General features: G+C 46.5%; 1 protein-coding gene across 2 annotated transcripts in view; it reads right to left on the bottom strand.

Annotated features, from left to right (window-relative positions):
• Window positions 1-7,631: 7,631 nt before the first annotated feature.
• The window catches only part of Stn1 (STN1 subunit of CST complex), a 34,388-nt gene continuing 28,950 nt past the window's right edge, over window positions 7,632-13,069 (bottom strand). For both annotated transcript variants that reach the window (XM_005063486.4, XM_013119908.3), the window contains exon 10: window positions 7,632-7,906. In XM_005063486.4, coding sequence (XP_005063543.1) covers window positions 7,749-7,906 — 158 coding nt within the window. In that variant the 3' untranslated portion in view covers window positions 7,632-7,748. The remainder of the gene's footprint in view (window positions 7,907-13,069) is intronic.

Raw genomic sequence — 13,069 nt, 5'->3', positions numbered from 1 at the left:
AGCTTGTTTTTGGTCTTGTTGTTTTATTACAGTAATAGAAACTCTAAGATATATACTATAAACATACATGTACTAATTTTTACATGAATATATTTTCAGCTCTTTCTTTTTCTTCTGAGACAGGGTTTCTCTGTGTTCCCCTGGCTGTGTCCTGAAACTCCCAGCACTCGGGAGCCAGAGGCAGGCGGATCTCTGTGCATTCCAGGCCAGCCTGGTCTACGGAGCTACAAAAAAAGAAACAAACAAAAAACAGACACAGGTCCTTTAAGAAGTTCTACTGTAGAGCACTTCACCAGCGTATTTCACACTAAATAGAAACAAAAAATCTCCTGCCACTGGCCTTCCAGACCTGGGGGCTGACTGCAGTCATGGTCACCTACTTCCAACCCAACCGTGAAGCTTTCATGTAGCTCTCATGGTATGAGAAGAGGGCAGAGCCAGCCACAAAAGTCTGGGTGGAGGTTCTAGCCATGCTGCTTATCAGTTTAAAGGCTCTTGTGGTAAGAAAAGGATAGAGATACACAGTAAAAAAGGCAGACAGGAAAAAACCTCTAAATAGGTTCCAGTGTGTTTTAAAATGTTCATAGGCTTAAGAAAGAAAAGAGAAAGTGTATAGATTGTCATAGAAAGAGTTTAAAAATAATAAAATCTTTAAAGATAGTAAAAGTAACGTAGAAAGAAAAAGTCGTGTAACAATGGAAAATATATAGGGAGTCTGGATCCTACATGGTATTTTGTTGATTTTGAATTTTTTGTTTGCTGATAAGGAAAAGACAGATGCTAACAGACATGGAATTGTGAACTGGACTGCTAAACTGAACCAACCTAATACTTCAGGGCTGTTTTAAGTTTAAAAAAAAAGAAGCAAAAAATATGTTACATTGGAGAAGAGGTTTTGCTTTTGTTTCCACAGGAAACCAGAGAATGTTGATTCCTTCAGGGTTAATATGAATCAGGTTTGACCGGGAGACCTCCAGAATCTTGACAGGTGATGTATTTCCACAAAGGTTAAAGTGCGTCTTCCCAGGATTTGGTCTCAATTTTCTTAGGGACCCCTAAAGACACCTTTGTGCACAGATAGCAGGAAGAAGTCTGAAGAACAGGATGCCCACATTCCCAAGAGCTGGGTGTGGGTGGGTTTTGGTTATTTGGTGGGTCATGGATGTTTATCATTTAGGTGAATATGGGAATATAGGATAAAAAGACAACTATTAATCTCAGATATTTTGATTAGCATAGATTTTGAAATATCGGTACAAATTTAAAATTACTTCTGCTATGCTGTATATATGATACTAGTCATTTGGGGGTATTGTGCTATTATACTTATGCAACTCATTTAAAATGCAATGTATAAATGTTAGTAGTTAATCTATAATAATCAAACATAGTGACATTAGGTATATTTTCAAGGTTAAATGTGTATATTTTAGACAGAAAGATGGTTTTCAAACTCATCAAAGACATACAGAACATGTCATTTAAGATGTTTAATGACATTAGGTTTTTCATGACAATGAGATATGTCTGCTCCTGGCACCAAAAATTTACTTTATAAAAAGACGATGGACATTGAAGAAACTCCATACGGAGTTTGTTTTCAATGTGTCAAGGATAGCCATTTGGGAAAGGAACTGCTCTGGCCTTTGACTGCTGATGATATGCTGTACAGACTGGTCAATCAGGACACAACGAAAAAGACTGTTGAACTTTCAAGAGTCTTTCAAATTTCCTGCTCCACTGAGAAGTCTGCCAGATATTCTAGGCCTTTAGGGTGAAAATGGATGCCCCAGTTTTGCAGAGGAACTTTGAGTGACTGTCTAGGTCACATTTAGAGTTAGAGACTAAATAGCGAGTTACAGTTTTCCTTAGTTATGATAGAAAGTAAATTAGGTCACTAAGTAATTAGGTCACTTTGGAGTCACTAAGTGATGCGGGATGTCCTTGTGCGTATATGTTTCTCTCATTGGTTGATGAATAAAACAGTTTGGCCAATGAGGCAGGAAGACAGGCAGGGCTAGGAGACGAGGAGAATTCTGGGAAAGATAGGTGGAGAGAGCCTGACAGAGACAGACATGTAGCCACCAAAGAAGTAACAGGTCCAGGCATTCTCTGGTAAGCCAAGACCATGTGGAAATGCATAGATTTATAGAAATGGGTTAATAATTAAGACAGAGCTAGACAATAAGAAGCCCCAGCCATCAGCCAACAGTTTAATAGCTAATATAGGTCTTTGAGTGTTCATTGAGGCTGGAACTTGGCAGGACAAGAAAAACCACCAGCAACAACTAAAATAAGACAGTGGAGTAATTTCTCTGAATTTGCTAAATACAAATGAACTGAATATTGTAAATGTTAATTTTTACTTGATAACTGTCTTGTTTTTCATTTTATTTTATTTAGACAAAAGGGGAAATGTTATGGAATATTAGTTTAAGATGTGTTTATACTGAAGAATATTTGTTTAATGACACAAAGGTGTACTGCATTCTTTGTGTGCGTGTTGTATTCTTTTTATGTTGCATTTGTTTAATTCTGTAAAACTGTACTATTTTGTCTGCCTGTGAGATAGCTCAGTAGCACTCTACATCAAGCCTGATGCTCTGAATTCAATCCCTTGATCCACAAGGTGGAAGGAGAGAACCAACTCAATAAGTTGTCCTCTGACACATGCCCTGGTATACACACAATAAAAATAGATGCAAAAAGCAAACCACAAGCTCAAAGCCATCAGGTGATCTTGGAGTTTCTTCTTTCTGATCCCAAATGAAAACGTAGCATTTTACTTTGACATACCAGAACTTTGGGGTTTGATTCGGAATTCTTGTGAGTATAGAACCTGGTGTTATCCCCCAATTTACCTGTTTTGTCTTAGTAAATACAGTCGAGGTTAGCAGGCAGTAGACAGGTTGTCAAATTTCAATAGAAATCGGATGAATTAAAATTCAGCACTACAGCCGGGCGTTGGTGGCGCATGCCTTTAATCCCAGCACTCGGGAGGCAGAGGCAGGTGGCTCTCTGTGAGTTCGAGGCTGGGCTGGACTGACAGCCTCCAAAACAATACAGAGAAACCCTGTCTCGTAAAAACCAAAAAAAAAAAAAAAAAAAAAGAAACCTTTTGTGTCTGCTGCTGGGGTTTCCCATAGGCTTCATATAAACTTAGGAAGGGAACAAAGAGATGTTTCTGGGTAGCCTTGTAGAAGCCACTTGTGGAAGAAAAAAAACCACATTAATAAGAAAGTGTAGATGCTTTGCCAATGGAAAATTAGAAGTTTGCTTGGTTTCAATCATTGGCACTGTGTCCTGAGTCCCTCACAGTTGAATGGACTTTCTCCCACTTGGCTTTTTTGGGCAGTGTCCTGGCACAGCATCAGAGAGGAAACTAATTACAAAGAAGTGTCTTAGAGGAATGAGGAGCCCCGGTAGTTTACCACATGGGGTAATCACGGCTCTTCAAACAAACCACGGCCAGACAGTAGCAACATCTGTCTTCTCGCCTCCGTGAGCTACGTGTGTGCCCACACTTCTCCACCACACATACACCAAGGTTGGAGGACTTCACCCCATGCCCCTCTTCCTCAGGGCACCCTTGTGTATATAGAAGCTGTGGTTCGACTGCATTGCCCCGCCCTCCCCCGCCCCGCCCCCGAGGGCCGGCTTTCTCAGACTTTCCCTCAGCTCTGCAGGGCCCTCGCACGGGCGTGGGGAAAGGACTCTCAGTCTTATTTACTTGTGTTTCTGGTGGGTGGGGATGGGACATAACGTTATTTTAGTTGTGTGTGTGTGTGTGTGTGTGTGTGCGCGGCATAGGGGGCATGGGCACGTGCTCCCGAGTGTGGAGGATCATGGCGTTGGGGCCCCCTGGAACTGGTTGGCAGGTAGTTGTGAACTACCTTATGTTTGCTCTTAAACACTGAGCATTTCTCCAGCTTCTTGTGTTACATGTGTTATTGTGTGACTTTGTGTATGTGTATGTGTGCGCGCGTGCGTGCTCAGAGGTGTGCATTGCACAGTGCACATGCAGAGGACAAAGGACGACTTTGAGTGTGTCTCTCCTTCCACTCCCCCCCACCTCGAGACAGCGTTTCTCTGTAGCTTTGGAACCACTCCTGGAACTCACTCGATCTGCAGACCAGGCTGGCCTTGAACTCACTCGATCCTGCCTCTGCCTCCAGAGTGCTAGGGTTAAAGGTGTGCGCCACCACCACCCGGCTCTCCTTCCACGTTTACAAGGGTTCCAGGGATTGAGCTCTGGTCACTAGCCGTGTCCCTTAACCTGCTGAGCCATCTCACCGGCCCACTTCTATTATTTTTTAAGAGCTGTTATTTGTGAAGACATTAATTTAAAGCACTTGGCATCTCACCTTTCAGAGGGAACAGATGATAGCCTTCAGTGAGCATTTCTAGTAATGTTGGACACATATAGTTACCTATACAACACTTCTCAAATGAATCTAGGAGCATGATATTCATGTGTTGTTGTCGAGAAACTGACCCTGAGGCGAAGACTTCAAGGAAGCAGAAACTTTCACGTGGGGGATGCAGAGGACAGGGGTGAGGAGGGGAGAAGACAGGAAGGAATGCTGGTAGATACCAAGTTGGCCACTAGGAGGGGTGAATGACACTTGATCACATAAAGAAACTCTGACAGCACATGCCACCACTGCATTTCCTCAGAGGACAAGGGAACCTGAGTCTCTATGCCCCAGGTGGCCCTGGCGGAGTTTGTTCCTGGGGGATGTTAATCCCGAGTGCTCCCAGCCTAAAGAGATTTCCAAACACTGGGGGAAACCCCTCAGGAGAGGCAGGCACGAGGAGCCGGGAAACAGCCAGCCACCAACAAAAGTGGGTTTTTTTTGTTTGTTTGTTTTTTGTTTTACGAGACAGGGTGTCTCTGTATTGTTTTGGAGGCTGTCGGTCCAGCCTGGCCTCGAACTCACAGAGATCCGCCTGCCTCTGCATCCCGAGTGTTGGAATTAAAGGTGTGCACCACCACCGCCCGGCAAAAGTGGGGTTTTTGAAAGATGCGCCAGGCACTGCTCTGACTACTAGGGACACAGGAAACTAAGAGAGAGATGATAAGCAGTCAAAGCAGGCAGACATTTGGAGTGTGTTAGGCAGCGACCAGCACTGTGGGCAGAACAAAGCTGGGCGCAGAAGTTGGCTACGATCAGCCAAGAGGGATAGGCCTCACTGAGAAGGCGAGTCTAAGACCTGAAGGAGAAGAGCGGAGGCCGGCACCAGGCAAGGATAGACTTTGTGCATGGCGCGCAGTAGGACTAATAAAGGCTGAGCATCGTGCGGCGAGGTGCGGCATAGCAGAGCCTTGCTGTCTGCCCATTGGGATGCCTCAGGCTCCGTGGAGAGTGGGGACAGCATGGGATCCCCGTGGCTGCCGTGCTAAGATGTGATAAAGGGCAGAGAGCAGGTGACAGCAACACTCCACGAAGGTGGGAGGAGGAGAGTGAGAGTACATTCTAGAAGCCTTTTGGAGGAGTCAGGACAATTTGTGGCCGTACAGCTTGGGTGTGGGCTTCGAGAAAGATGTTGATGGACCCCGCCTGAGTGTCTGGGAATGGAGTTGGCTTCCGCATCAGGGGCTATGAGGAGAGGGGGGGAGCTGAGTGATCCAGAGACTGGCTCTCAACGCATTAAGCTGGTGATGTCTCCAAGACACAGAAGCAGATGCCAGTATGAGTTTAGATGCAGGGGTGTGAGGGTGGCAGAGAGGCCCAGCCTCATGCCAACTGGGGGGTCTGGCTGTGTGCAGATGGAATGACCCATGAGGTTAGGGTCCCTGGAGAACAAGACAGCGAGAGATGAGGCCGCAGCTCAGACTGAGTCTTGGGCACTTGGGGAGACAGACAACTAAGCAGAGAAGACGGCGCAGCTGGGGACTTGGAGTCCTGGAAGGCAAATGCAGCCAGTGCTTCTAGAACAGCGGCTCTCAGCTCCCTGACGCTGCGACCCTTTCATACAGTTCCTCTTGCTGTGGTGAACCCCAACCATAAATTATTTTAGTTACTTCATAACTGTAATTTTGCTACTGCTATGAATCGTAAGTATTTTTGGAGATAGAGGTTTGCCAGAGGGGTCGTGACCCACAGGCTAAGAATCGCCACTCTAACAGGAGGGACAGATGAACCGTGTCTGAGTCGACCTGCACTACACACATTTACTGATTATGTGAAGACACACGGGGAGTCTTATAGCGATGGCATTGTACCACACCAACAGTCCTGTAACTTAATTTTCCTCCCACCACATCTCCTGGGAGTTCTGTCCCATGGCAACAGCAGCCATCTGCTCCATCATTTTAGTGGCTACGTAGTATTTCATCGTGTGTTCATATTTAACTTCTCCAAATATAAATGTAAATTCTTGTAGATTAGGCAGCGACGGGCATCTTAGGCTTTCACGCTTTCTTTCATATTGTGTGGTTTTTCCCTGGGGAGGAACCCTCACGGGGTGCTTGATCCAGCACAAGCCCATTTTACATCTTGATTCTAGGCTCCCTGAGCAGCGCCACTGATCAAGCTATATTCACCGTGGAGCTGCTGCTGTCCTGGAGGAAGACTCCATGCAGATCCTATTCAGCCCAGCGCCTTCCGAGCAGAGGGACGACAGTTGACTGTGCCATCCCTGAGAATGAGGAGTCGCTGGAGGATGGAAGGGGCCAGGCCAGGAGGGATCTCCAGTTTGAACTCTGGTTTGTGGATGTAGACCCACTTGCCCACAGAGGGTGGGGCAGCTCCTGGGCCTGAGGGATTCCCGACTCTGCTACGTCAAAAGCCAGCACAGCAGACACAGACAGATGTGCCCTCTGCAAAATGACTGTAATTAACTCCAAATCTTTCTCCATACTTTATTTCTGCTGGCTGGATCCACCATTTGCTGTTAGAACAAGCCTACTCCATAGCTCAGATGCTTTCTTTACCTTGTCATTCTGAGCTCCTGTCTGGGCACATACTGAGTCTTCGTCTGGAAGGTGAGTCCTGCACACTCAGCGGCAGCCTTGAAAATAACACCACCGGCCAGACAGCTGGCTGACAGCTTCTGACACCTTTAGGGGCACCAAGGGACCACACATTTAGCTGTGCACCTCTTTGGGTGCTGGAAAATGTTCTCAGACAACTTTCAAGTCATAAGGGAAAGAATTAAAATGCCAAGCCATGCCTCAGAGACTTTTTTTTTTTGTATGTGTGTGGCCAAGACAGATCTGAAAACCTCAGCAGCCTGGTCTTAGGCCTCCCTGCTAGTGCTGGAACCTCAGGGACCAGAGGCAAGTGTCAGTCACTCCAGGAGACTGTGTCCTACCTCAGCTTTAACACAGCAGAGCAGTCAGGAGGGAATGCAGTTGTTAGCTTAGAGTCTGAGAGTTTTCAAACAACACTGTCTGGCCATTACCTCTCTGCTCTAGATGCGCAGGAGCCTTTACCCTGGGATGTCCCCCTCTATTAAGATAGGGTCCCTGAGGTTAGTGACTGAGACAGCAACACTGTTTACTCCCATTCTGTTCTGAGTGACACTAAGTCCAGCCAGGAAGTGACAAGGGCAGTTTGTGTATGTCATGGCTGATATTAAAGCCACTTATCTCAGGGACACAGCAAGTAGAAGGAAGTCAGATCCTATTTTCCAGTGACTACATTAGAATTTATTATGAGATTGAATAGACATAGTAAGTTCCTGTACAGTGCCCGTGGGCAGGACCTGGGGTAAAGCTGCCTGTCTTAGCTCGGCAGTTCTGCTCAGAAGGCCGTATAGTAGTGAGCTCCGGTGCTCACGATGTCACTCTGGTCCTCCAGGAGCTCCAGCACCTGCTGCAGCACAGCCTTGTTCAGGTCCCAGCAGAGGTTCAGGTGCACGCATTTCAGAATATGCATCAAGTGGCAGCCTTTCTCCACATCTACGGGTGAAGGAAGACACCAAACATGATCGCGATGCCCAGGCCCTCCTCTATCCCGCTCCAGGCCTCCTGAGCCAGCGCTGGCATCATGGCAAGACCCAGGATGATTCTTCTCACATCAAAGTCTGAGGCATGCTGGTCTACATGGTCACACAGCCAGAACCAGGTCCGGGCTCCACACGCATGCCCCCAGAGTGACAGCCCACGTCTCAACATTCAAGTACCGCTAGCTCCATGACCTAATGGCTGTGTAGCTCTGACAAACCCTTTGCCCTGTACACAGCACTGAAGCCCTGGCTTCCCAGGAGGAGGCCTCTGGAGACTCACAGAGCTGGTCGTTCCTGAGGTCCTGACTTGATGGGGTTCACGGCTAGGGGATCCCACCTTTAACCTGTTCCATGTTTCCTCTCCTGGCTTCCGTTAGGTCACATGTGTGACAATGTAGTTTAGTAACCTTTTACCTTTTGACCTCAAACTGAGTACCCAGCGATGAAAGTTGAGGCTGACACCTCCCCTTCCCCAGGGTTTCCTCCTGAGGGTTGTGGCCATAAGGAATCATTAATTCTAGTTTCATGTGTTAGCATTCTTTTTTTGTTCTGTCCTGTTTTTTGTTTTTCGAGATAGGGTTTCTCGGTGCAGCCCTGGAACTCACTCTGTAGACCAGGCTGGCCTCAAACTCACAGAGATCGGCCTGCCTCTGCCTCCCAAGTGCTGGGATTAAAGGTGTGTGCCACCACCACCGACTCTTTATTTTCTACTAAGCATACTAAAATAGACTGGGGGAAGGGGGAGAGAGGGAGGGAGAATGTATTATGTTTTGTTACCTTACTTCATATAGATATATTCTGACATAAACATTACCCCGAGTCAAGGTGGAAACTCGTCTCTAAAAGAAAGCCCTGCCCTTGGAGCCCAGCCCTGGCATTCACACGGTAAAGAAAGGGTTTTAGGACCCAGGAAGGCACTCAGCACTTTGCAGCCTTGAGCAAGTCAGAGCACCCCACGAGTCAGTTCTCTTACTATCTGTTGGTTGTGGTCTAAGATCCTGGGCTAACAAGAATTAGATTGCGACCTCTAGTGGCTGTGCCCTGTCATTACTCTCAAAATGCTGTCATTTTACAGCAGCTCCACTGTCTGTAAAAAGGACAATGTGTATACTAGGACCCCCTGTCCTGAAGAGCCAAAGCCTGCCAGTGAATCTAGGTGAGACGCCTATGTGTGTGTTCTGTGCTTAGCTTTTCTACTCGTGAGAACATTTTTCAGAGTAAAAAGACATTTTCAACACAGAACTCTTTTTAGGATGATTTACCATTGCTATACCATACTCTGAGCTGAAATCCAGAGTTTCTAACCTATAAGTCATCTGCAGTAGAGAAAAATCCACACAAAATTCCATCAGAAATCACTAGTTTCAATATTCAGCGGAGGGACAGAGAGCTAGACTGAGCCTTCAGCAGTCTAGGCAAGGGCTACCAGGCATTGTCCCGTGGGCAAAGGGAACCCTATCTTTCTCAGCCCTCTCTAGCCCAAGTTAGGACTCTCAACAGCTGTGTGAACACTTACTTCTCATGCTAACCCTCCAGACAGACACTGCTGTCACCTACTCTGTAGCCAGAATCTTTCAGATGCCACATGCTGCCCGCCTTCAGATAAACCCCTCTCAGAGGGACTAAAACGGGCTCAGTGTAGACACTTTCCTTGCTGTGGTCCCAGACACCCATAAATGAACAAGGAGCGAGCTCCAGGCCTTTTAAACATCAGTCCGATGTTATTTCACAAGAGGTCAGGTGATGGGAGATGCTATTCTGTATATGTTTCTCTTATTGGTAGATGAATAAAGCACTGTTTGGCCAATCAGGCAGGAAGATACTCGGGACTGGGAGGAGAATTCTGGGAAAGGGAAGCAGAAAGAGCCTGCCACAGAGGAGATGCTGCCGGGGAAGTAACACTATGCCAGGGCATTACCAGGTAAGCCACAGCCACACAGCAATACATAGATTGATAGAAATGGATTAATAATTAAAACAGAGCTAGCCAATAAGAAGCCCGAGTCAATGGCCAACAGCTTCATAATTAATATATTGTCTGTGTGTTTATTTGGGGCTCAAGGGCCGTGGGACCTGCCAAGCCAGAAACATTCTCATTACAGTTAAGAGGTGAACTGAAGGCCCAGTAGGAATGATGAAATAAATGCCCAACCATGGAATACCATGTAGCTTAGAAGTTTGAGGTCCTTTTCTATGTACAGTGCTATTGTCAATGATTTCTAGAAGTCAATTCTGGGTGGAAAGTACAAGGTGGAGACAATACAGATTTCAGGCTAACCTTGAATTTCTAAAAAAATATGGACTCAGTTTGCAACTGCATGGAGCATCCCTGGATGGATGCTGACTTGATGCAAGTGTGCAGAACATCTCTAGACAGATGCTGGCCTGGCATTAAGAGGGTATGGTATCTGACTTCTCTGTGCAGTTTTGCACTGTCTGACTTTTTAGGATCTGTATACGTTATTATTTAGGACAATCTTCTTTAGTGCCATAGGTTACGACAACAGGACAAGTGGTCACAGCCAATACTAAGTGAGTTCCTGTGAGGTCATTGTAACCAAGAATTTGTTCCTGGGAGTTATTTGGCCTATGGCTCTTAGAGGCCCTCATATGTTGGGAACACAGCATGAAGGTCCTTGAGCCCACAGATCTCCAGGAACACCAGAAATGTTAAGCATGTAGGATAGACTATCCAATGAGAAAGAGGTAAAGCTTGTTTTTCCACCCAGAAATCAGGGAATTGGAGGTGATTAACAGCCCAGTGACTGGCGTTATCTATTGGGCCAAGCTATATCAAGCTTCTACAACTAATACTGAAGGTTGTTAGTAATCTAAATGACCCTTATAGCCAGGAGTGAAGATACCTAAGAGTCTAAATGACCCTTACATTACCTGTATAGTCTGCCAGAGGCTTCCCTAAGCTCCCATAACCAGAACCAGAGGTGTCTAACAGCCCAAATGACCTCTATACTATCTGTATGACTGAGGCCAGATTCCTTCCTAGGCTCTTAAGCTAATACATGAAACCTGTCTCTAGAACACATCTTCTTGGAGGAAACTTGACCCTGGGTTTATTTTCCATGTGATTATACTTCTTATGCACCGAGGATTGTAGTATACCAGGAAACTTTCTTCCAAATTGTACTAGGTTTAAATACGCCTATAATAACCCCTTGGTATCAGACTCCCTGAGGTTTGATCCAGGTTTAGGCAGTCAATCTGAACTGAATTTTATTCTCACTTCTTTGTGGTTTGCTTCCCTGCCTGCCATGACCACCTACAGGGTTCTCCTCACTCCTGTACGGACCAAGTAGCAGGGCCCATCTACCCTGACAGGCTCACCGGCCTGGGCAGGAGCTGACCAATGGCTGTCTACAAAACCTGTCACTCTGTTCTTTTACATATTTTACTGAGGTGTGGGAGGGTATGCACATGCCACAGCAGTTGGTTTCTGCACTGAATATTCCAGACTAGGTGCCCCACAAGCCCAACTCTGCCCCCATTTTGCTATGGGGTGCCAGGATTACAGATGTGTGTCACTGAAGCCAGCGCTTTGTAGGTTCCTGGGACCCGAAGTATCAGGTTCTCACAGCAAGTACTTCTACCCAATGAGCCATCTTTCCAGGCAAACTTGTCATTCTTGCTGTGCTGCTGGTCACCAAGAAAGGAAGTGTGGACCCCTTTTGTTTCTTTTACAGGTTCCAGGCTATAAGCTCTTCAGTCCCAAAGGGTATCAACCTAAGGCTGAGGGGCCTGGGATTCAGAGTGGGAGGGCGGTATCTTGGCACCACAGGACCTCCTCACCTTCTGGCTAGGATTTTGTAAGGCACTACTCCCTAGACAGTGAACATGCTTCCTCTCAACTAAAGGATGCTTGTTTGGTTTTGCTTTTTGAGACAGTGGGCTGGAGAGATGGCTTATTTGGGAAGCATAAAGACCCAAGTTTTCGAGTCTCCAACGCCACGTAAAATCAGCCAGGTGTGGTTGCAATCCCAGCCAGGTGAGTCTGTAATCTCAGCGCTGTGCGTATCTGGATGGGGGGCACCTGAAGTCTTCCTTTGGCTCCCATGTGCTCATGGGGGAGGGGGAGGGGGAGAAAAACCATGTATGTCTCACTTTGTTGTTCCTGGCTGGCCTCAAGCACTTAATTTTCCTGCCTCAGCCTTCTCAGTGCTGGGGTTACAGATTCATATTATGCCTACTTAGGATGTTTTTATTATTATTCTGAATAAACCAGATAACATTCATTTATAAAATAAGAGATTGCTTTGAGGTTTTTATTGTTGTTGCCTGCACGTATGGCTGTGTGAGGGTGTCATATCCCCTGGAACTGGAGTTACAGCCATGTGGGTGCTAGGAATTGACCTGGGACCTTTGGAAGAGCAGCCAGTGCTCCTACATGCTGAGATATCTCTCTAGCTCCACCCCCCTTTAAAGACTGGTTGTCATACCACATTGGGTTCTGATCTCACTGGGTCCTGAACAACAGGATGGATGACCGGGTCCCACTCTCCCTGGTGACAACCTGTCTGTCTGGGTCTGAAGAGAGTGATGGGGGACCTGGGGCTAACAATCCTTCCTGCTTCTGATCATGTTGACAGAGTATTTGTTATTGGCATACATTTGTGAGGTAGACTCTGAAGAGTCACCTTGAACACTGACACATCCATGACTTGAAGGTAACACTGATGTGTCCTTTGTAATTAGCATGAAATGGTGCCATGATGTCACACTAGTTACAATGTGAGTGTCTGGCCACTAGAGGCTGACCTAACCCCACAAAACCAAACTGCTTTCCAGACCATTTCATTTGCAAAACTCATCAGCTTCCAAGTCTGCCCACACTAAAAGGCCTTGCTTGGTGTCTGAAAGGAGGGGAAATGTCAAGTGTATGTTCAAAGGCAGTGCAGCTGAAGACATGGGGACCAGGAGCGCATCTCAAAGCTGAGCATGGTGGCCCACTTCAGTGTATCAGCCTCCAGCTTGTCCCCTACAGGACCAGAAACCCCAGGCTGCTTAAAGGAACTTCAATGCTGACTTCTCCATCCAACCAAAGTCCAAGTAGCTAATGAAGTAGAACACGAGTCTTAAAGGACAGGAAACTGAGGCGTGGAGA

This window comes from Mesocricetus auratus, unplaced genomic scaffold, assembly GCF_017639785.1.
Source record: "Mesocricetus auratus isolate SY011 unplaced genomic scaffold, BCM_Maur_2.0 Super-Scaffold_4256, whole genome shotgun sequence".
Lineage (NCBI taxonomy): Eukaryota > Metazoa > Chordata > Mammalia > Rodentia > Cricetidae > Mesocricetus > Mesocricetus auratus.
This window is presented reverse-complemented; position numbering and strand designations above follow the sequence as displayed.